This window comes from Osmerus eperlanus, chromosome 28, assembly GCF_963692335.1.
Source record: "Osmerus eperlanus chromosome 28, fOsmEpe2.1, whole genome shotgun sequence".
NCBI classification, from domain to species: domain Eukaryota; kingdom Metazoa; phylum Chordata; class Actinopteri; order Osmeriformes; family Osmeridae; genus Osmerus; species Osmerus eperlanus.
Genome location: NC_085045.1, coordinates 7,121,085 through 7,144,053, shown reverse-complemented (window position 1 = coordinate 7,144,053; position 22,969 = coordinate 7,121,085). Strand labels below are relative to the sequence as shown.

Here is a 22,969-nt window from a genome sequence, read left to right as displayed (position 1 = left end):
AACCAGACAAGCATGCCCATCAGAGACTGTATGACTCGTCACTTTGGATCCCTGATCTGAACATGTTACAGTCCAAGGTTCTCATTTTCGGTGACTTAAACAAAGAATTGATACAGAATTCATTCTGGAGAACTTTCTCGAAGAGTTTTGCGTGTGGCATTTCGTTAGAGCACCTTTAATTACGACGCGCCTCAGAAACAACGATTTCAGTTCATTGTGTGGCTCTGGCAGATGTTCTCCGAAAACCCATTAGTAAACCACATCCACTGTACTCTGTGGTTAAGAAATCGGAATCCGTGAAGACTGACTAATGTCGTCATGTTGACTCAGTTATGTATTTAACACCTGGACCCAGTACATAACTGCAGCTGCCACTGAGCGACCAGCAGTCCCACCACAAATATGATCAAGGCCTAAAATGGGATTAGACATTTGCTGGAAGGATGGATGCCCATTTTGTACACGTTTGGCCTCTGGACAAAGTTTGATAGGAATGTAGCAATAAGATGCTAACTTTGCAACTCCCTTGGATCAGTATTATTTTTTTTTATGTGTAATCTAAAAATGCACTTTGTCTTGAGAATGTAGTTCTAATCGTGGAGAATAATATTTAGTTTTTTGTTATTATTTTCTGATTCAGGGGGCCTGTGTTGCTTGGAAATGGATAACATGATTGTCGTGTGCGAGGGGACAGTGTTTATTGCAGGTGTAGTTCACTTTCACAGTGACGGAGATGTGCAAGTGTAGAGGAGAGACGAGAGGACCAGCATTTGAATGCCTTTTGCTTATCAATCATGGATAGCAATATCAGTAATGGACCCTCTGCATGGTGTTTCGTAAACATTTCCATTTAGGCATTTAGCTCTTATCCAGAGCGACTTACAGTAAGTACAGGGACATTCCCCCGAGGCAAGTAGGGTGAAGTGCCTTGCCCAAGGACACAACGTCATTTGACACGGCCGGGAATCGAACCAGCGACCTTCTGATTACTAGCCCTACTCCCTAACCGCTCAGCCATCTGATCCCCTAAAAACTGGGAATGGTTTGAGGAAATGGGCTTCCTCTCCCAAAAGAGCTTTGGTCTGTGAGTTCTGTGTGCTAAGTTGCGAAACGTTTTGATGTACCATGCAAGTGGAGGAAATTTTTTCCCTTTATTCAGTCAACTCTGCTCAAAGGAGTGTGAAGAATACCACACACACACACACACACACCTTTAAATCAGCACTTCTTAAAACATATTACATGGACTGGTGACGATAGTAAAATGTCAATCCACATTATATTGACAGATTGACTGAAGAAGAAAAAAAATAAGAAAATATCCCTTGACGATAGTATTTTATGTGTTTTTGTTGTGTATGCAGCTGAATTCTTTTTCCTCGCTTGAGTGCGTGCATGCAGATTCATTTGAAGTGTTTTTAAAGTTTGGGGAGTTTGCAGTGTCACTCCACCCAGGAGTTCCTGTTCTTGATCCATGAAGGGCATTCGAACGTGGATCTGAGGAAGACCCACTTATGGGGAGATGGGACCTATATTGCTGTCGTAAGGTGCTCAGAAAGCAGAACTCGGCACCTCAGTGTGGCACTGAGGTGCCTTTCCGAAAAGGAGTTTGTTGATCGAAGGGCTGTGTTGTGGAACTTAAGGAGACTCAATCGATTGTTAAACTGAATTATAAAGTCCAGTTTATTAAACAGCACGACCATTGCACCGACATGACAATCTTCGACACACAAACATCAGACAATAACACGAAACCACCTGGCCGTGAATCGGACGGGATCAGAAGTAGCGCACGCCCAAACAGCATCTCACAAGTTCTGATCTCCATACAGCTCCGTCTAACGCAAAGACAATTACACGCTACATCTAGCATTCTAGAGTGGAACCGGACAATCCAGCAGACATCAGCACTACTCAGCTGATGGTCCTGAACTCCCAAAGAACATCCTACCATACAGACCATTTTATAGCACACAGTTCTCAAAAGTCATTAGTCCATCCACGATTACAATACAGACATGCAGCTCTCCCATGTCTCTTCTGTCATTGGCTCACTCCCTAAAATAACACAATCATTCAGTACAATCAGAGTTGAAACGATAGTCCTTCAGACCAACTGTTCCAAAGCGTCTTCCCTCCAGGAAGTAAAACACCCATACTGGAAGTCTCCAAGTCAGGCAGTCATAAAACTCCAGAAGGCATCTACCCAATGGTCAAACTGTCTTTAGCTCGATGACCAACCTCAAAAAGTAATCAAACAAACCCCCAAAATGTTCTAGTCATCAGCAACACCTTACAATCCTTTGAACTCAACTTGATTATCTCCCCTTCCTGTATACAGCAACAGTTGTCACCGCATTTGTCTCTTTAACCCTTGTGCTGCCTTCGGGTCACATGACCCAAAGGTTCATAACGAACCATCGTTGTATTTAGACAATTTTACCCAATACAAAAACAAATAAAAATAATTTTATTTTAACCTTCGCAATGTGGGGGGTCTGAGACAGCCCAACGGTTGAAAGAAAATGCTTCACTTTGTTTTTGTATGCGGTAAAGTTGTCGCAATACGACGGTGGGTCACAATGACTGATGGGTCAGAATGACCCGAAGATAACACAAGGGTTAACAGAGAACTCAGGAGCCTAAAAATCAAATCTTACTAACATCTTTTGGACATTCCTGGCACATATTTGCTGTAATGACTTATTTGATTATCAAACAGGGGATACATTTGTAATAATGGGATTCATTTAATATGAGACCATTAGGAAAGTATTAGCCTAAGCCATGAAAGACGAAAAAAAGGAATGGAAGACTAATCATTAAGCTAAGTACAACAGACCTTAATACGTTTTAACGGATTAAATGGATGTAGTTTCAAAGTTACACAAAAAAATGCCTCCAATTGTCTTATGAAGGTGTGCTACTTAATTTGATAGCACATCAAACCGCCACCCCCCCTTTACCAATGGAAATTACTTTTGTATTCAAGCTCAAATTGTCTTCTCGTATTATGAATGCATGCGTAGCCTACGACACGCACCTAATGTTATTGAGATTAAGGCCCTTCGGAACACTGTATTCTCACTCGCTCTCCTGCTCTCAAATAAACACGAGCACGCCGACAAACACGCCATTAGAAATGCACTCACACAGTCAAGCTTGCATACTGCACACATGCACAGACTCACCCACCCACAGAGTGGTCTGATTAAAGGTTAAATTAATGTGATTTCTGCTTGATTACACAAAGTATAGAGGGATCGCTTATTTACTCTCTGCATGGCAGGCCCAGAGACACAGAATCGGTTGGCTGGAATAGTGAAGGGGGGGGGTGGGGTGGGCTCTCTTATAAAGTATTAAAGGCTTTCGTCTGTGCAAGCGTCATTTGAATAATGAGGCTTCTTACCTTCAGAGAGGAGAAATGGATGTCTTTCATATCAAATTCCTTTTTTTTTTATCAGACAGACCTGCCTTCATTCAAATGCAGGGATAACAGAAGCCCATTCTGGCCCCTCTTTCATTCTTTCTCAATCCCAGTTTTGCATTTCTCCCTTCTTCCGTTATCAAAATTATTTCTATTCTAATCTTTCATAGGCTGTTTGCGGTGATAGGATGATATGAGGTGAGAAAGAGACCCAACCCTTTTCCCCTTTTCATCACTGTTTCAGCGAATGATTACAGAGGAATAGAAATAGGGAGCCCACCTTGACAAACAGCCAGGCTATCTGCATAAAACACCCCCTGTTAACCTAGCACAAAGCATACACACACACACGCACACACACGCATGCATGCACTCAAACACAAACAGGACTTTCTTGGGTGCCTTTGTATTTGTACAACTGAAGAAAGTACGGAATTGCTTCGGTGAGGAGCTGGTTTGAAATCCTTTCATGTTTCATCCATCAATAACTACAAATGGCGACAATCTCAAAGAATTCTTAAAAAGTTTCACTGGGTTAAGTCATTTGAACTTTCCGCAGTTAACATCAAAGTGCATAATATGATTTTGCTTGTGCTGACACAGTGTTTGTGTTGTTCCTTATGGGTCTAATCACTTATTATAGCCTATAGTATAGGCAGTAACAAGCGAAGACGCTATAGGCCCTATAGCGTCTTGAGATTGGATGGGTGGAAAGAATGGATGGCGCTCATAGTAATTATGCAAATGAAGCAATCAAATCTGGTAACTGAAGAAGAATTGAGTCTGTTATTCATCGCATGTCCACAAAGCACATGGGAGAAGCTTGTCTGATAAATTGAGTGCCACATTGTGTATAATGTGTCAATTTCATATGCCCTGAGCATTACATTTTGAAAAAGGAGCACAAAAAGCCCATATAATGTTACTGCAGCTGCTCCATTCTGAATGATAAATAGCGGTGACATTTTAAAGATGAACGAGAAGGAAGATCCTTGTTTTGAATTGTCGAGGTGTCGTCGGCGAGATAAACAGGGACTCGAAGCAGACACGAGATGACTGGAGAAGCCTCAAAAGATGGAGGACCAAGGTGTCTCTTTAGGATTTGTAAGAGTTTGTGATTAATGTTATTTTAAATACGTACATAACTTTGCACACTCTGCCCTACCGTGTCAATCTATCTGGATTTGGCATATAGGGCCTGGGGCAAAAGGGAGTGTTGGGAGTGTTAACTGATAAAGGACCAAGATGACGTTTGACGAATGGCTAGATGGGTAGAGTTCCCAAGAACATAACTGAGGGCTACATAAAATCCTTCCTGGTTGTAATTGACTGATTTCGACTGACTTTGTCCTCTTGACGGTGCCCTTTTTGTCCAGGGCTGTGGTGTACTGTAGTGGCAACTCAAAGATGCAGGAACACTCTTAAAGCTAATTTAAGAAAAGGGGTTGTACAGTGTGTCCATGTTCCTTGTACTACACCACTGGATGGATAAAGGTTTAGGATAGAACGGTCCAGCACTTAAGGCTATTTTTTCTTCAAAATAATGTGCCATTTTACAGCTAAGTGATGGTCTCACGTAGCAACAATGTACGCCTAATGGAGAGGTTTTTGGCAACTGTATTTCTAAGTGAAAGCCCCAAATGTTCTGCCAAAATTCCACTGTGTGAAAAATGGTTTAGTTGTTCCTCCATTAAGGACTGTAGCTATTTAGAAAAGCGTCTGTTCAGTTAATTAGGGTCCAGGCAGATGTAATGGGGAGGGGAATGGATAACAGGTTTGGCCCAATGACACGCCCCTCAGTCCTCCATCCCCCTCCTCCCGTGCATGACTGTGTGCGAATAGGTCCAGTGCACACGCGATGACGTTTATGTCTTCCCACATTGCTGCGGTCTCCCGGTCGTGTAGATTCACCCTCTACAACATCCGGAAGATCAGGAGATACCTGTCTGAGCACTCCACCCAGCTGCTAGTCCAAGCACTTGTCCTCTCCAAGTTGGACTATTGCAACTCGCTGCTCGCTGGTCTCCCAGCATGTGCAACCCGCCCTCTTCAGAGGATTCAGAACGCAGCGGCCCGCCTGGTCTACAATCTACCCAGACGCTCCCATGTTACCCCGCTCCTCATCTCTCTCCACTGGCTACCTATCATGGCCCATATCAGATTCAAGACCCTGGTATTGACCTTCCGAGCAGTGAACGGGACTGCACCCGTCTACATCAAGTCTCTCCTGCAGCCTTACACCCCCACCCGTCACCTACGGTCTTCTTCAGACAACTGCCTGGTGGTCCCACCGCTCAAGACTATGGAAGCAAATCGTTACCAAAATTCTAATGCATTTCCAGAAATGCATTTGCATTTTAAGAATGTGGCTGCGTTATTTGACTCATAAATGAAATTAGTAATCAATCATCCTATTTGCATTTTAATTTTCTTCTTCAAGAGTGCTCAATCTTTCACTTAATTAAAATGAAAAAGAAATAGACATTTGAGATTTAATTTTAAAAACATGCCCCAGCAAATAGATACCAAAATTCTATTTGAAATGTAAAATTTGAAAATTAAAATGCATTTCCAGAAATGCATTTTCATTTTAAGAACGTGGCTGCAAAATCGTGACCACAATTCAAATTCAAATGCATTTCCAGAAATGCATTTTCATTTTCAAGAACGTGGCTGCAAAATCGTGACCACAATTCAAATTCAAATGCATTTCCAGAAATGCATTTTCATTTTAAGAACGTGGCTGCAAAATCGTGACCACAATTCAAATTCAAATGCATTTGCAGAAATGCAAAATGAACGAAAAAGCATTCTTAGCGGCGCAGCAGAGTGACGTCAGTAGCCGCTCTTCTTCAGCTCCCTGCTGACCGAGCTACCCATCTTGTTCGGTAGGGGGCGGTGTGCACATCTGCATTGCATTACATTGCAAATGTGCCGGGAAATTGATTGAATTGCTGGGTCTTTAGAGCAGCGTTCCCCAACCGGTGCCCACCGGTCCGTGAGTCATTTCGTACCGGGCCGCACAAAAAAGAATTAATAACATTATTTCCTTTTAATTGATTATCAGAGTCTGAAAGACGTTTTATTCTGAAAAATGACCTGATTCTCTCCTTCTCCGCGGGCCTTTTCCCCTGAGCAAAAAAGCTCTGCAAAGACGTGTGTTTACTCATTTTTTAGCAAGTTTGTGGGCTTTATTGAACGGTATCATGCGCGTCTCTTACTCTTGACACATGACAAGTGATAGTTACCACTCAATGAAGCCTGTTTGAGACAACAACTATATCGGTGTTTTGGATGAAGGCTATCCTGAGATCGCCACTAAAGCACTGAAAACCCTGCTTCCATTTCCAACATCAAGCGGGATTTTCTGCCGTGACAGCAATCAAACAACATTTTGGAATAGGCCTGAACTGGATATAAGGAACGCACTTCGGGTGTCACTGTCGTAGCTTATAGTCACACACAACAGTGGGACTGACACATCGAAAGCTAGCTAGTAACAATATAACGATGGAAAACCAGGCTAAGAAACTTAAAGATGGGTCAATTGAAAAAACGGCTGTTTATTTTACATAAAACTCCAAAAACTATTTTTCGCTTAAATCAGCTAAACTAGGTGTGGAAGTCACTAACTAGGATCACATCAAACCCAGAATGTACATGCATTAGCAGCGCAGCTGTCCAGGGCCTATCTTTCCTCCCAGTCCGTTCTGCCGGTCCGTGAAAATATGTCTTACATGAAAGCGGTCCGTGACGCAAAAAAGGTTGGGGACCGCTGCTTTAGAGGACGCATCACAGACCATGGCGCTCCCTCAAATTGTGCAAACACTGTTAGAATTAGCTGAACAGGTAGAATCTAATAATATATCTGAGTCTGATGCCCGTGACCGAGTAGAACAAGTCATAGAGAGCTTGGCTGCATACTCTGCTGTCACAGATTTACACATTAATAGTAGCTCTGCCACTGTTTTATTCATTGTTTGACATCAAGTTGCTCAGTCTGTGATGCGTCCTCTAAAGACCCGGCAATTCAATCAATTTCCCGGCACATTTGCAATGTAATGCAATGCAGATGTGCACACCGCCCCCTACCGAACAAGATGGGTAGCTCGGTCAGCAGGGAGCTGAAGAAGAGCGGCTACTGACGTCACTCTGCTGCGCCGCTCAGAATGCTTTTTCGTTCATTTTGCATTTCTACAAATGCATTTGAATTTGAATTGTGGTCACGATTTTACAGCCACGTTCTTAAAATGAAAATGCATTTCTGGAAATGCATTTGAATTTGAATTGTGGTCACGATTTTGCAGCCACGTTCTTGAAAATGAAAATGCATTTCTGGAAATGCATTTGAATTTGAATTGTGGTCACGATTTTGCAGCCACGTTCTTAAAATGAAAATGCATTTCTGGAAATGCATTTTAATTTTCAAATTTTACATTTCAAATTGAATTTTGGTATCTATTTGCTGGGGCATGTTTTGAAAATTAAATCTCAAATGTCTTTCTTTTTCATTTTAATTAAGTGAAAGATTCAGCACTCTTGAAGAAGAAAATTAAAATGCAAATAGGATGATTGATTACTAATTTCATTTATGAGTCAAATAATGCAGCCACATTCTTAAAATGCAAATGCATTTCTGGAAATGCATTTTCATTTGAATTTTGGTAACAATTTGCTTCCATACAAGACCGCCCGGTCCCAACACAAGCTCTTCTCCTGTCTGGCCCCCCAGTGGTGGAATCAACTCCCCACCTCCATCAGAGACACTGACTGTCTCTCCACCTTCAAGAAAAGGCTCAAGACGCACTTGTTCTGGGAGTACAACGGTACTTAGGAATGGTTCGCTTGACCCGATGTTAGTTTCCTCAAGGATCACAATGACTCTTGCTCAGAGACTTGTTGCTCTTGTGGTTAGTGGTAACTGATTTAAAATTGTTTGTACTCGCTGTGATATATTGTTTTTATTATTGTTGCTTGTTTTTTCCACAGGTACACTTGCACTTATAGCAGTTCATGTTGTTTAATTGTAACTTGTTTAACTACATGCTCTTATGGTTCTTCCCTTTGGCACTTACTTTGGTTGTTCACAATGTGTGCTTCATGTTTTGGCTACTCGCAATGTTTTGTGGCTATCTCGTTGTTATGATCAGTGACCTATGCACTTTGTAAAGCTCTCTCTTGGAAGTCGCTTTTGATAAAAGCATCTGCTAAATGTAAATGTAAAATGTCTGTGTGCCCTTTGCATGTTAGTGAATTATGTGCCGACAGTGATCGGGGTTCCTCCTCTGTTACAGCTGGCGTCGGGTATCTACAGCTTCGCCTGCTCGCTGTGGAGCCACCACACTGACTGCTTCCTGCAGCACGTCTACGCCACGCCACGGGACGAGGCGGCCGCCCTGGGCTCCCTGGAGAGGACGCTGCTGTCACTGAAAGGTGCCCCGTCCAAACACCTGTTGACTAGTGGTGCAATGGAGCGCAAAACTCGATCCGAACCGCAGTTTTTACTCACGGATCATTTTGACTCACGGATCGTAACATGTTTCGCATCCGCAAAAAATGAGACCAATATAACTGCTCTTCATTTATTTGAATTGTATTATTGGCATCTGTGCAGTCTTATCTTTTCACTGCAACTCTGTATAGAGATTTAGGGAATTATTAAAGTAACAGCGGAAGTACTGTATTTGACACTATTGTGGTTAAACTTTGCAATAGATCCGCAGTTCACATGCATGCCGAAGCGCGGGGGCTGATCCTTAGGTCACGGGTCAACAACGGTCCATTACGTTACTGTTGACCCGAGGACTGACGCCTATTCTAGTGTTGAGTCCTAATCCTGTAACCGATTATTTAAGAACTGGTGAGATTTACGACCTTGGATCTACTTGATTTCATCTGTCCCTCGTGCTGTATGACAGACTACAGGAACTACCCCTCGATATGCAAAATATCGAGAGGATTAAAAACATTAACTATTTAACAGTGCAGAAAATAAGGTCCCAAAGTTAATGCCATTCAGGTAGTCACTTTATATTAAAGATGGTAAGATTCAGCAAAACACCAGTGTACTGCCATAAAAATTCACAATGTGATTGCTTAATTGAAAAAGGTGTACACTGAATACAATCTGGAATAAACTCAAGGTGCATCGTTTCTAACGTCTTTGCATCAGTAAAATCCAATGTATTTATATATAATTCTTAGTCTTCCTAGGTCTTTATAATGTAGAATTGTGACCAGATGGTTGCAACCAATAATTGACTGATTCCTTATCTCTAAATGGTTTCTCAAATTCTCGAGAATATGAGATGACAGAATATCTTGGAGGACAAGGAGCCACACGTTCCACCTTATTGCTGCAAATCAAATGTTTGGCGACGCTTCACATTTGCCAAGAGAGACAGACAATTTGACAGGACGCATGCAATTAGCTAAATATGCTGTAAAAAGTACACAGGGAGCACAATTAACATAAATACTAGGTTATTTTTGTATTATTCATATAGAAACCGCACCACTGCTTTCTGATCACAACTGAGTCAGCCTACCTGCTGAAAGTGTAAAGCACATCCGTCTAGTGGCAGTAGTTACGGCATATTGCACTTCTGCTTTAGAACTAAAAAAAGAACTAAAAGTAAAACAGCAGTGCCATTTGTCCATATTGAGTTGTCCAGCATCATATTATTTTGAATCGCAGTGTCTTGAGTCAAATAATGTTAAATTGCACTGTATCAGTCTAGGGTTATAGCCTGTCTGGAAAATAAGACAATTCTGAAAAAGCAAGTGTTTGAAACGAAGTACAAAACACTAACTGTCACTGAGCAGGGTCTTCTATGTGGTACTGGGTTTACTGACTAGCTCTGAGCTGAAGTTGAGGGATATTTGAATGAATTAAAGTTGCTTTTATTGTAACCTAACAAAGGAGTTTGCACACAATCAAAAAAAAAATCTTACGGTTACACAAGTGTACAGTGCCTGTTATTAGGTCTTTCAATTTTGCCTCCTGTTTTATTGCTATCTATGTTGACCTCCCATTTCCACATCCTCTGGAATAGGTGTTTTTTTTGTACACAATCAACTTATCTCGGCCCCTGTCAACAACACCACATACACATTTGTTCATTCATACATTTGTAGGGGATTCCCATGCCCAATGAAAATAGTATACACAAATATCATCCACTCATGCACAGATACTGTACATCTAAATTGATGAACGCACATGTTGTGTACGTCTTCCTCCTGACAGTTCTCCGGAAGCTCACAGTCCATGGTTTCCAGGAGCCCCAGCAGAACTTGGAAGTGATGGTAAGTATTGAGAATCAATATGGAGTCATTTCAGGAAGGCCACCAATCATCACAGTATGGTTATTTACAGTTACTGACTCTGCTGGAGCCATATAGTGATATAGGTCAAATATATTTTCCATCAAGCCACCAGCTGGCCTTCCTGGAATATCTTGATACATCACATTATGGTTTTGAATGACAGTGTATATAGCTGTACAGCCAATGTCATCATTGTTATTATTCCCTCTCTTGCCTCAGAGGTAATGGAATAATTGGCACACAATACATTTGGGTCTTCTGAAATTTTTATACATGTTTTCCTCTATATCCCCTCTGTATCTTCTTTATACACAGCCAGGTTCAATAGTCTGAGACCACTAGTCAAATACTTTTTACATTTACATTTTGCATTGGTTTCGAATGTAATACATTTCTTTTTATTACAAATGATAATATCAGCCTATCAATTTGTGATTTGTGAGGAAGTTTTCAGAATTTGAATACTTGGTAGGTTCCCCTTTTGCTTTAATGATAGCGTGTACTTGAGCTGGCAAGGACTCCACAAGTTTGTGCAAAACCTGATGATCCCAGCATGATTGGACAATTCTACAAAAAGCTTCTTGTGATGTCACAAAATGCTCAGCTATCTCAGTCTTTAATTCACCCATTAAACATTCAATGTGGTGGGGATTTCATTAGGGAACATTACAGGTCGTTTGAAGGAACTCCTTGTTCTCTTTTCAGAAACATTAAATTTAAAATGTCAAGGGCGAGAGGGAGAGAGCACAGTAATTTCACTGTGTTTCAGTATGTAACTCCACAGCTACTCAGTTTCATAAAAGGCCAGTCTGGTGGCTGAGCGGTTAGGGAATCGGGCTAGTAATCAGAAGGTTGCCGGTTTGATTCCGGCTGCAAAATGACGTTGTGTCTTTGGGCAAGGCACTTCACCCTACTTGCCTCGGGGGGAATGTCCCTGTACTTTCTGTAAGTCGCTCTGGATAAGAGTGTCTGCTAAATCACTAAATGTCATAAAATGTTCCCCAGATCAAAATTTATTATCACTTCGCTGAGTACTTTTTAGGTCTTCAAATAAAAACAATCTGCAGTATGGACCTTCTCAAAACACTGAGTTAAGATTTTCCTTAATGTCCGATGCAAGGTTTCCCTGCAATAAAATTGATTACACAAAACACCCATAAGTTGCTTTTGCAAAGCATCTCACTCCCATGTTAACACATTAGATAAAGACGCTACTGTAGCTGTCGGTCTCCTCACTTTTGCAGACTGAAAACCAACTGCTTGTTCAGTCAAGACACTCACGTGATTGATTTCTTAACACCCTTAAGTCCCTCAGCAAAGGAGAAATTAAGCATAAAGTGTCATACTTAAGGGGAAAATTTAAGGCGGCAGTGTATATTTTGACCCTTGGATGATGTGATTTATGTCTGTCGGTCCTCTGAGTCACCAAAGTCATTAATTGCCTCTGTTACCTCTTAATGCTCTCTAAAAGAAATAAAAGGACTGATATGTAGGGGCTTTACCAGTCATATGAAAGATTGATTAGGGCCTTGTTTGCCTGTAATTAAGAAACATATTTTATGGTTGGCAGGTTGAAAAAAAATTTGGTTAGCCTGTGTTTTGCTTGTAAATCAATAGTAAAAATGGGTCACTGTTAATATTTAATAGGTGAAAGCGTCTGCTTCTCAAATCTGCCTGTGGATTTATAAAACCTCCAACAAGTTAACTACAGACTAGAATGGCCCTTACTCTGCTTCATCTCCCTCCTTCAACATTGCAGATCGATGAGAGAATATGTAACACCAATAATAATAATAATAATGTATTTAATTTATAACGCACTCTACATTCTGACTCTCAGAGTGCCACAGTACATAGTAAAACATAGTTAAAAACAAACTATAATAAAATACATTTAAAAAGTAAGAAACTCCTTTCTGAATAAAATGGCTTTTAGGCCAGTCTTAAAAGAGTCCAGTGTCTGTGTTGCCCTTAGGTGGTCAGGGAATCTGTTCCACAGGCGCGGCGATGCCGTGCAAAAAGCCCGGTCACCCATGGTGCGGAGCTTGGTGTTGGGGACCCGGAGGAGCGAGCTGTTTGTGGATCTGAGGGTGCGGTTGGATGTTTGGGGAGTGATGAGTTCTTGTAGGTAGGGAGGTGCATGTCCATTTATGCATTTATGGGTGAGTCGTAGGACTTTGTAGTCAATACGGAGTGAGACAGGGAGCCAGTGTAGTGAGTGTAGAATGGGTGTTATGTGCTCGTATTTCCCGACTCTCACTAGGATCCTGGCAGCGCTGTTTTGAATGTACTGCAGCTTCTGGATGTTCTTGCCAGTGATCCCAGTGAAGAGTGAGTTACGGTAGTCCAGTCTTGAGGAGATAAAGGCATGGACGAGCTTCTCTGCATCTGACAGGGTTAAAGTTGGGCGGAGTTCGGAGATGTTTTTGAGATGATAAAAGGAGGTTTTGCACAGGTGTTTCATATGGTCGTCAAAGGTCAGGTGAGGGTCAAACCCAACTCCTAGATTAGTGACTGTGGAGGAGAGGGGTATGACCTGACTGTCGAAGGTGAGATGAGTCGTGGGGGATGACTGAACCTGCTGTGGAGCGCCAACAAGAAGGGCTCTCCACAGCAGGGCTTCGGCTTTGCAACTTTTTAACTGGAGAAAGTTGTTTCTCATCCACGCCGTTATCTCCCCAAGACAGGCGGCGAGACATGACATGGCAGCAGAGGGGCTCGGGGCAGTTTGGATGTAAAAGCTGCGTGTCATCGGCATAGCAGTGGAAAGACATCCCATGTCCTTGAGCAGAGGGACAAGCACGTAAACAATTAATGGCCAAAAGTATGTGGACACTTGCTCAGTATTCAGACACCTGATTTTGAAACATCTCATCCCAAAATCATGGGCATTAACTGCTTTAACTATTTGACAACGGTTTTCCAATACATATTGGGAGTCAGGTGGCTGAGCACTTCACCCTACTTGCCCTCAGGGGGGAATGTCCCTGTACTTACTGTAAGTCGCTCTGGATAAGAGCGTCTGCTAAATGACTAAATGTAAATGTAAACATATTGCACCATTGAGGCAGGATTTTCTTCCTTGCAGCTAAAAGAGCCCTAGTAAAGTTGGACGCCTGATGTAGGGAGATCAAGTGTGACATCAGTTGGGCTGCTTTGCGGTACTTCCAAAGGCTCTGGCAACCTTGATAGGATGTATGTCACATTAGGTCTATCCTTGCCAGGAGGCAGTCATTGAATTTTCTCGCGGCACAATAATCCAAATTCACACGGAAATGGTCGACTGACTGGGTAAATGGTTGACTGACTGGGTATGCCATTACAAAAGCTTGAATCTATAAGTCCCTTGACCCAGTTGTCATCTGTGACCTGAAGAGTAGAGTCCATATTTTCAATATAATTTTCACTTCATATGATTTTAAGTCTCTTCCTATTCTTTTTTACCTCATCAAATATTGTCTTACAGATAAACGCATATTAAGCTGTATATATTTGTTTTGTAAACACTGCAAAACCTGCGTAAAATAAATATGTGTATATATATATATATATATATATAATATTTACTGTGTGTGTGCGTGCGTGCGCACAGTACCAGTCAAAAGTTTGGACACACAATAGGCTAGTGCAGTGCCTGTGATGCTCGTGTCCGAGATGCAGCCGATGATTCAAATGTTGGTTAGTTGATTCGACGTTAACTTAATTGGAGCTTGTGACCTCGTGTAACCTTTTCACAGTTTGTTTAGAGACATTACTGCTCAACCACATGGATCGTCAGTACAACACAATAATTCATTAACTGATCTATATTTAAAAAAAAGTATCCCCTTTATATTTTCTTGCCATTAGTTAGCTATCCAGCATTTTCAACCATGAAGAAAACCCTAATGTAGCTAATGTAAGAAGCTAATGTAAACTGGTCTGACAGCGTTAGTTGTGAGTTGCTGAATTGAAAAGTTGTCAAGCAAGCAAGTTTCATTTCACTCATTTGGATGATGCCTAGAAAAGCAATGGAAATCAAATCCCTGTAGTATCGAGATCCTCGCCAGGGGCAAGTGCTGGATCTGCATCCCAGTCTATAACTATCACCGCTGCCCCCGTGGCAACACCTCCCTAGAGGGCAGCCGAGCCAGTACCTCAAGCTACTGTTTGGACGGGGCAGAGTAAAAGAGGAAGGTGTGACTGACGGCGGGGTTCTTTAGTTTAGAGAGAGTACTGCGCATCCACATCAGTAAACTTGTGCATCATACACATAACAAAATGTACTAAACTACAGTGAAAATAAAGTATCCACTTTATTTGTTCGCGAGCCAGAACTATAACATCTCTACCTGCAGTGCTGAAAGACAACGTTGGCATTTGAACGTTTGAATCAGCTTCTTTCAAAGCGTTTTATTTACGGATGAAACAAACTACTACAGACGACACAAGTACGCTAACATTGCAAGTTAGCATACAGCCCCTCTACCTCTTATAAACTACATACTTTTAAAATCTAGCATGTACACTCAATTGAAGGCATGTTTACCAACCTATGGTATACAGTACCAGTCAAAAGTTTGGACACATTTTCCCAAAGGACACGGTAAAGACACTAACCATGCAATGTATGGCTCTCGCTTTTATCCAGTCGGTATCGTCCGTAGTCTCATCCAATCAATATCCTCCTTATTTTTGCATACAATGCTTTTCATTCAACTCGTGTGACTTGAATCAGCTCATTGAAACAGTCATTCCCAGCACTGCACGTCTTTGGCTTCTGAGAAATACACTTGATGATTTTAAACTTCACATAGTGCCCGGATATTGAGATAATTGAGCCACAAAAACAGAAAAACGAAGATTCCTGGAATCATACTTAGATATGATAGCTTGCGTTGCGTGAGTGTGTTACCATCAATTGGAACAAGCAGTTCACTGCTTGGCAAATAAGCCATGGCTAGACTCAATGGGAAAGCCACAATGTAGGTAATTGTTTCTTAGCCATTGTCAGTGTTTTCCTTCGCCAGAAATGGCAGCAACATTAGCTAGCAATTCATACTTTGTGTACTGACGGTTCAATTAAGGTCACACTCAAAAGCCCTTGCCTGGACAATTACAAACTCCCAGTGTCATTAACATCCTATCAAATATGATTTTCAAGTCTCATTCCAGGGGTGTCTGTCAACCTTGGAGGTGACCTGGAGCCAATTAGCCATGGGCATTAAGGAAGTTAAAAGGAGTTTAACAGGTGATAAGATGTGACTCACAATGTCATGTAAATTGACGAACCACAGAGATGAGTGATTCTGAGATATGAGAGCACATTCATTAGTCATGACATTTATGATTGGGTGGAAAAGCCCTTAGATCTGCTGGGAATTAAGTGGTTGACTGCTTGGGATTAGGTGTACGGTGCATAGGTTATTATCTATTTAGACAAGCGCTCCACATGCAGCACTTTTAAAAACAATCATGCTCTGGCTTTGTGATTGGATGTGATCAATTACTATAATACAAGTCAATTTTAGCCAAGCCATAATGTTGCGAGCACTATTCATCTCAGCCCCAAAGTTCCGCCTGCTTTTAGTTGAACTGAGATAACCTGTCAAAGTTGTCTCCCCTAGCAGATTTGCGAGACCCCAGCTACGGTATGCTAGCATTTAGCTGTCAGAATCCACAGCTCTGAATGGCAACAAGCACCTGTTGTTAAAATCTCCCTGGTTGTAGTATTTGCCGTGTGGCCATCACAACAGCCTTGGGCCTGGTCATAATTTGGCTCGCTTGTTTGGAAGTCGTCCTTCCCACAGAGGCGATACAGACACGGGCACAAGATGGAGAGTGAAGGGAAACTTGTAATGCCTTCGAGTTTACGAGAATTTCTAAACCTCTCTTCCTTTCTTGCTCTTTCTCTCTTGCTCTTTCCTGCTCACTGTATTTTGAGATTAATCCAGGTCTGACAGTTTTGTTGCAAAGGTGATACACGGAAAGACTTTGCCGCTCAGAATGTATCTGCTGGTCTGACACTAATCTGAAGGGAACTCAAGAAAAAAGCCTGTTGATGTGGTCTGGACAGGAAGGTATAGGTTGAAAGAGTTATGGTATACTATAGGTTATTTTAGATGAAGGTTACTGTTGGGTCCTGTGTCATTGATAGCTTATTTAGTCTAAAAGGCTATGCCTTCCAGTGACAGTGGTTCACACAGGGCATGTTTTTCAGGAAAGGTTATGAACCATGCTTTCGGGGGTGTTTGGGCATTCTTCAGCGTTTGAGTGATTTGTATGTGACAGCTTCATGTTTCTGACTGGCCAATTCTGTGTGTGTGTGCCTGTGTGATGAGTCAGTAATTCCCCCAACCTCTAGCTGTACACAAATATACACACACGCATAGCTAACAGAGGCAAGACGACACTCATTAACTCTCCCCAGAATGCGCTTTTCCCGCGATAACCTCCCTTGTTCCCCTCCTCACCCCTCTCAAACTCCCAAACTCCAGTTACTTCGGAGACGTAGCAAGTCTTTTTTTCATATTTTTTTTCCACCTCTCCTTGCCCCCCACCCTTTTCCTCTCATTGACCATACCCTTCATCATGGTCTCCTCTTCTCTCTTCTCACTTCCCTCCCTTTTCCTCTTTCCTTCTCTGCTCCCCTCTCCCTTAAGGTGCTTATCTTCCAACATGTTCTCGGTGCGAGTCTCAGGGGCTGAACACAGGGACTCTCCATCACTCACTTGCTAATTACCCCCCCCCACACACGCACGCACACACGCACGCACACACGCACACACACACGCACACACACACTCCTTTCCTTAGTAGCGCAACTTCTACTGTTTATACTGATGAGGCAGTCATGAGTGATGTGACCACCAAGATGTCAAACAGATTCAATTACTCTCGTCCTCTTTCCTGACATCCATTCCACTTCTCTCCTGTCTCCAGGGCTTCCTGAATGCAGTCTTTGAGCGGTTAAAACAGTTCCTGGAATGCTGTAAGTATTTCTCCGACGATTCCTCCTCCTGCTAATGCCCTGCAATGATTACGCCCCGTCCTGCTGTTGATGATACATTGTTGCCGCAACCAGGAATTAATCTCCCAGCCTTAGGCAGTGGACATAAATATCATTATAGCTATCATGTGCCGCAATCATCTTAATATGTCTTACCGTTCTCTGGGGCAATGAGCAGTGCTGAGCGAGTTGTGGGGGTGTTGGTGGTCAGGGGAGATAGGGCCGCTTGGTATTTTGGACGGGGTTGATAGCAAACACTTCCAATGTACCGGCGAGCAAAAGCGATGGACCCGCATGGCCGTAGATAAGGCGCCCTCTGCTTCAGGGCCAGGCTATTTTTGTCCCTTTCTGTTTCTCAGCTTCTGGGTTACCTGTCAGTTTGAAATGCCCTATTATTATCTGCCTGTCTCTTCCTACAATCTACAGGCTTTCTCTCTCAGCCTGTCGGTCTTACTGCCGATTTGCATATTTGTCTCTGGATTTGTCGGTCTAGGAACAAAACCCCGGACCCCTCCTCCATCAAGGGGAAATCAGTAGCCATCCACCCCTGTGAGACTGACGGTTCTCTCTTGGGGATGGATGGGGGGGGGGGGGGGGGGGGATTCAACCAGCACTGGACTGCATCCAGGGTCTAACTATAAACACCAGGGGGCGTTTTAATTGGTCCCAGCATCTGCCAATGTTTTTAGAGCCGAACGTTAGAGCTGAAGGGAGATGTGCTGAGTGCGTTATTCAAATCCCAGTCCCATTCGTTTGTACTTTGTAGACTTTATGAGAACAACTTGAACGCGCGTGTGTGTGTGTGTGTGTGTGAGAGAGATGGTGTGTGTAAGAAATTGATGATAAGTCGAATGGAGTTCATTCTAAGTGCGTTTGGGTGCCGTAGAAAAGCTGGGGTGAATATAGAACAGGAGGGTGATGGATGCTAATTGTAAAACCCTAATGCACTCAACTGCCTGTGCTCCATCACAGGCATCTCATGGATCTGTTAACATTGTATTATATTATTCCCCCCCCCTCCCCCCTTCCTAGGTCGACACTTGGGTCCAGATAGCTCATGCAGAGAGAAGCTGGAGAAGACCATCATCCTCTACACTAAGGTGGTAAGTCGAGACGCTAGGTGCCCCCCACTCCCCTATGGTGGGGGGGGGGGGGGGGGGGGGTGCTCTGTTCTGTAACCAGGATGAAACTGTTAAACATATTTTTTAGCCAGTGTTCCAGGCTACCAAGCCTGTTCCAGGTGCTGCAGGCATTCTGTATGAGGCTCGGGTTTTCAGTGTCGCTTTATAGGGGGACTCGGGTACACAGGAACAGAACAGATCACGCCCGCTTGAACTATTTATTTGGGCGGGCCAAGTTGGTAGTATGGGAAGACACAGAAGAGTAGGGTCACTTGATGCAATGGCATGGTTGCTGGGGCTGGTCATGTTTAAATGTCTAAGTCTCTTTCTTTCTCTGTCTCTCCCTCTCGACGATCCCTCCGCCGTAGCTGCTGGACTTCCTGGAGTGCCACCCGTGCCCGTTCATCCCCCTCATCCAGCGCTCGCTGGAGTTCGCCGTCAGCTACGTGTTCACGCCCGCGGGCGAGGGCGTGGCCTTCGAGCGCTTCACCGTCCAATGCATGAACCTGATGAAGATGATCGTGAAGAACGACGCCTACAAGCCGGCCAAGAACATAGAGGGTGCGTGGGGGTGGGGGTGGGGTAGGGTGGGTGGGGTGGGGGGGGGAGAGAGAGAGACACGGTCGAAGAGGGGACGTGATGGAGGATTCATTCCGTCGTAGAATAGGAACAGAGAGGGAGGGGACGGAAAAAAAAACCCTTGAAGAGAGTGAGGGAACTCGAATGCAGTCGCTAACAATCCCTTTAGGAAAGTCACGGTGAAAAGTTTGGTTTTATTTGACGCAGTCACAGTTTTCCCATGGGAGGCTTTCGTCTGAATTGTCCTCCGAACGCGCACGCGCACACAGTTTGATCACGGCCCTCAGAGGCCTGTGGTTTCTTGTTAAATGTGCCCGATGGAATCTTTGTTCATCAAGCCAGCCTTTCGGGACGCTGTATATTCCTCTCTCTCTCTCTCTCTCTCTCGCTCTCTCGCTCTTTTTGTTTCGCTCTCTCCTCACTTATGAAAGTAGCACTGAAATTGACAACTGTCTGAAACAAAGTACACAACAGCCATCTCACTGTTTGATAGATCTCTCTCTCTCTCTCTCTCTCTCTCTCTCTCTCTCTGACGATCTGTGTGTCCTGTCGATCTGCGTGTCAGACAGTAAAGCAGAAAGTCTCGAGGCTCACAAGATCAAGACGGCGTTCTTTACACACGCCACCCTGACCGAAATCGGACGCCGCCTGGTCTCCCACTACTTCCTGCTGACCAAGGAGGAAGTGACCATGTGGGAGGAGGACCCGGAGAGCTTCGGTACGCTCGGGAAACACGCACACACACACACACGTGTACATACACGCCCCCGCAACACACACATACGTGCACACTTATACAAATACCACACACATTCATTCCTTCGCAGAGTCTGTTAAGATCCATTTAGTAGGTTCCATTTAGTTACCCAGGGTGAATTCTTACCCCTGGTCACCAAGCCTTTGACCGTGGTGGGCTCCCCGCTCCGCACCGGATCACTCCTAAGTAACGGGACACAAATGGGTCATATTTGGAGTGCGGTGCCTATGTTCTCTATTCGGAACAGAGCAGTGTGTCATCTTGAAGCTTTAAGTGCATTGGTGTGTGTGTGTGTTTGCCTGTGTTTGCTTTGAAATCATCTGAGATTCTGCTGGGAGCTCGCTGGTTATTGGTTGTGCGAATCTCCAGAACGACTTCATGGCTGTGACTTGTTACATTCCTGTGTGGTTCTCTCATTGAATTGTAATGTGGGGAGACAAAAGCTTGAGCATTCGGTAATGCGTTTTTAAATGAATTGCTATCCTCTCACAAGTGCAGCTACTTTGACGAATGTGTTGTCTAAGTTTATTCTCTCTTTTTTTTTTATGGCCTTCTCTGCCTTTTCTGTACTTTTTTCAAAGCTGTTGAAGAGACGGGGGGGGACTCTTGGAAGTACAGTCTGAGGGTGAGTTAACTTTTGTTGTTCTCTCTTTTTAAAATAGTTCTCGCTCGCTTGCTCTATCCCACACAGGCGCGCACACACAAAGACTCTCACTCTGTGCGAGTGAGAGTCAAACAGAGCTCGGTGATCTATGCTCTCAGTTGAAACTCGCACGCACCATTGCCTCTCCCGCGTCAGTCTGTTTACAACAGCAACCGCACACAGCGCGACAGCCGTTCCGCCGAAGTTGGGGCGAGAAAACAACCCGATAAATTTAACTGTCTCCAAGAGGAACCGCTCTCACTGTTCCCTGGAGGCAGAGGAAACGACACTGAACCTGTGAAACAGCTTCTTTTACTATAATAGCTGAGAAACTGTCTTAAGGATAAATCCACCGGCTGCATGCGATAGCTGGCCACCGTAGATAGCTTGAGGATATTTCCTCTAAATGATTGTTAGCGTTTTGGTAAGATGTTTGGCAGCTGCCATCCAGGGCACTAGTATCCCCCTTGCGAAAAGAGAACAGTATTCTAACACCATAAAGTGATGTCCTCTTCGTTGAAAGGGATTGGAATTGTGTACTGTCGTCAGGCTGCCTAAACCGTAATCAGGTTGCGCAAAACTCGTTTGTAGGCATTTTGTTCGTGGATTGTTTGTCCTGAAAGCGCTCGTTCACACTCCCTGAACCCCTATGGACAAATAACATGGATCTGATGGGAGTGAAACAGACTCCCCGTTTCTCTCTCTCTATTTCAATGTGTTCCTCCCTTTTTTTTATCTTTATCTCCCCCCTATCTCTCTCTCTGTGTGTGTGTGTGTGCGCATTTGTCTTCTGTTGATTGTCATTCTGCCTGTCCTGGTGGCCTTTTCGTTTCACCCATATTGGCATCTGATTATGGACGATGCCGTCCCCCTGTGTGTTGTTGGGTGTGAAGTGGCCGTACTCCCTCCAGGTCAGAGACCCACCAGGCCTATTTTGCCTGATTTAATGAAGCCAGACAACCAGCACCAGGCTTCGTAACGACGCCTGTTGCCTTTCTAAACCCCGTGTCCCTGCTTCAGCCGCACGCACACAAGCGCATACACGCGCACAGGCCCACGTGCACTGTCCTCCGCCCTGCTCGGCCCGGCCGTTCCTGTAGCGTGTTGATTTGGTGTCGGGGGACCGGGCTGGAGAAACGGTCGACCCTTTGTTGATGTGACGTACTCGTGCTTTTGTTTCTCGCCAGCCGTGCACCGAAGTGTTGTTCCTGGACATCTTCCACAACTACAGCCAGACGCTGACCCCTGTTTTGCTGGAGATGGTGCAGAACCTACAAGGTCGGTCATTAGACACACACACACACACACAGAAACACACACACAGCCTGTTTGTTCTGGGTCATTCTGGGAAATGAGATCTGTCGGAGCTTGGCCAGCAACCGATTGGATAATTCTATGTTGGCTGAGAAGACAACATCTATTGGAAAGCCAAAGAGTGTTTCAACAATAGACATCCTTGAAAAAAAAGGTTTGTCAAAGGCTTATGCTTGCCAGACAGGATATTTCTATGTGACGGGTGAAAAGATGAAGCTGTCAGTGTCTGCGAGTCGTTCACTGTCATTTTTCCTATATTTCCTATATAAAAAGGTCTTTGTTGGATTGACAGGACCGAGCATGCAGCTTCATTGGACTAACCTGTCAGTGCGTGACTGTGTGTGTTCTGTGTTTTGCACTGTAGGCCCAACGAATGTGGAGGACCCTGTCCAGTTACTGATGAAGGATGCAGGTGAGCACGCTCAGAGAGAACTTGTGAGGGCGTGTGGGCTGTGATGGCAGGAACGTGCCGGAATGCCTCGGTTGGCACTCGCAAAGCGCTGACTCACGTTGCATCATGCACCCGGCCAGATGGATCCTCTCCTTCCTACAGTGCCAGGGCACCCAACAGTCCCCCGTTGGTCTGTGTGAAAGGGAGGAACGTTGCTGTTGCTCTCGCTCTCTCGCTCTCTCTCTTTCTCTCTGTCTCTCTCCCCCTCACCTCCCTCTGATTACACCCCAGAGGAGCTCTTCTTCTGTCATTTCTCTGTCACCCCCCCCCCCCGTCCTTGTCTCTCACCACTGCCCGTCTCTCCTTTTGTCTCTCCCTCCGTTCCCCTCCTCCTCGCGCTCTCCTTTTGATCTTCTAACC

At 44.0% G+C, this 22,969-nt stretch overlaps 1 protein-coding gene across 1 annotated transcript in view; it reads left to right on the top strand.

The window, feature by feature from the left end:
- Window positions 1-22,969, top strand: part of ipo11 (importin 11) — a 75,089-nt gene that overhangs the window by 7,409 nt on the left and 44,711 nt on the right. Inside the window, exons 6-14 of the mRNA XM_062454535.1 lie at window positions 8,722-8,860; window positions 10,677-10,735; window positions 17,678-17,726; window positions 18,777-18,847; window positions 19,234-19,426; window positions 20,010-20,162; window positions 20,783-20,826; window positions 22,032-22,122; window positions 22,523-22,570. Coding sequence (XP_062310519.1) covers window positions 8,722-8,860; window positions 10,677-10,735; window positions 17,678-17,726; window positions 18,777-18,847; window positions 19,234-19,426; window positions 20,010-20,162; window positions 20,783-20,826; window positions 22,032-22,122; window positions 22,523-22,570 — 847 coding nt within the window. The remainder of the gene's footprint in view (window positions 1-8,721; window positions 8,861-10,676; window positions 10,736-17,677; window positions 17,727-18,776; window positions 18,848-19,233; window positions 19,427-20,009; window positions 20,163-20,782; window positions 20,827-22,031; window positions 22,123-22,522; window positions 22,571-22,969) is intronic.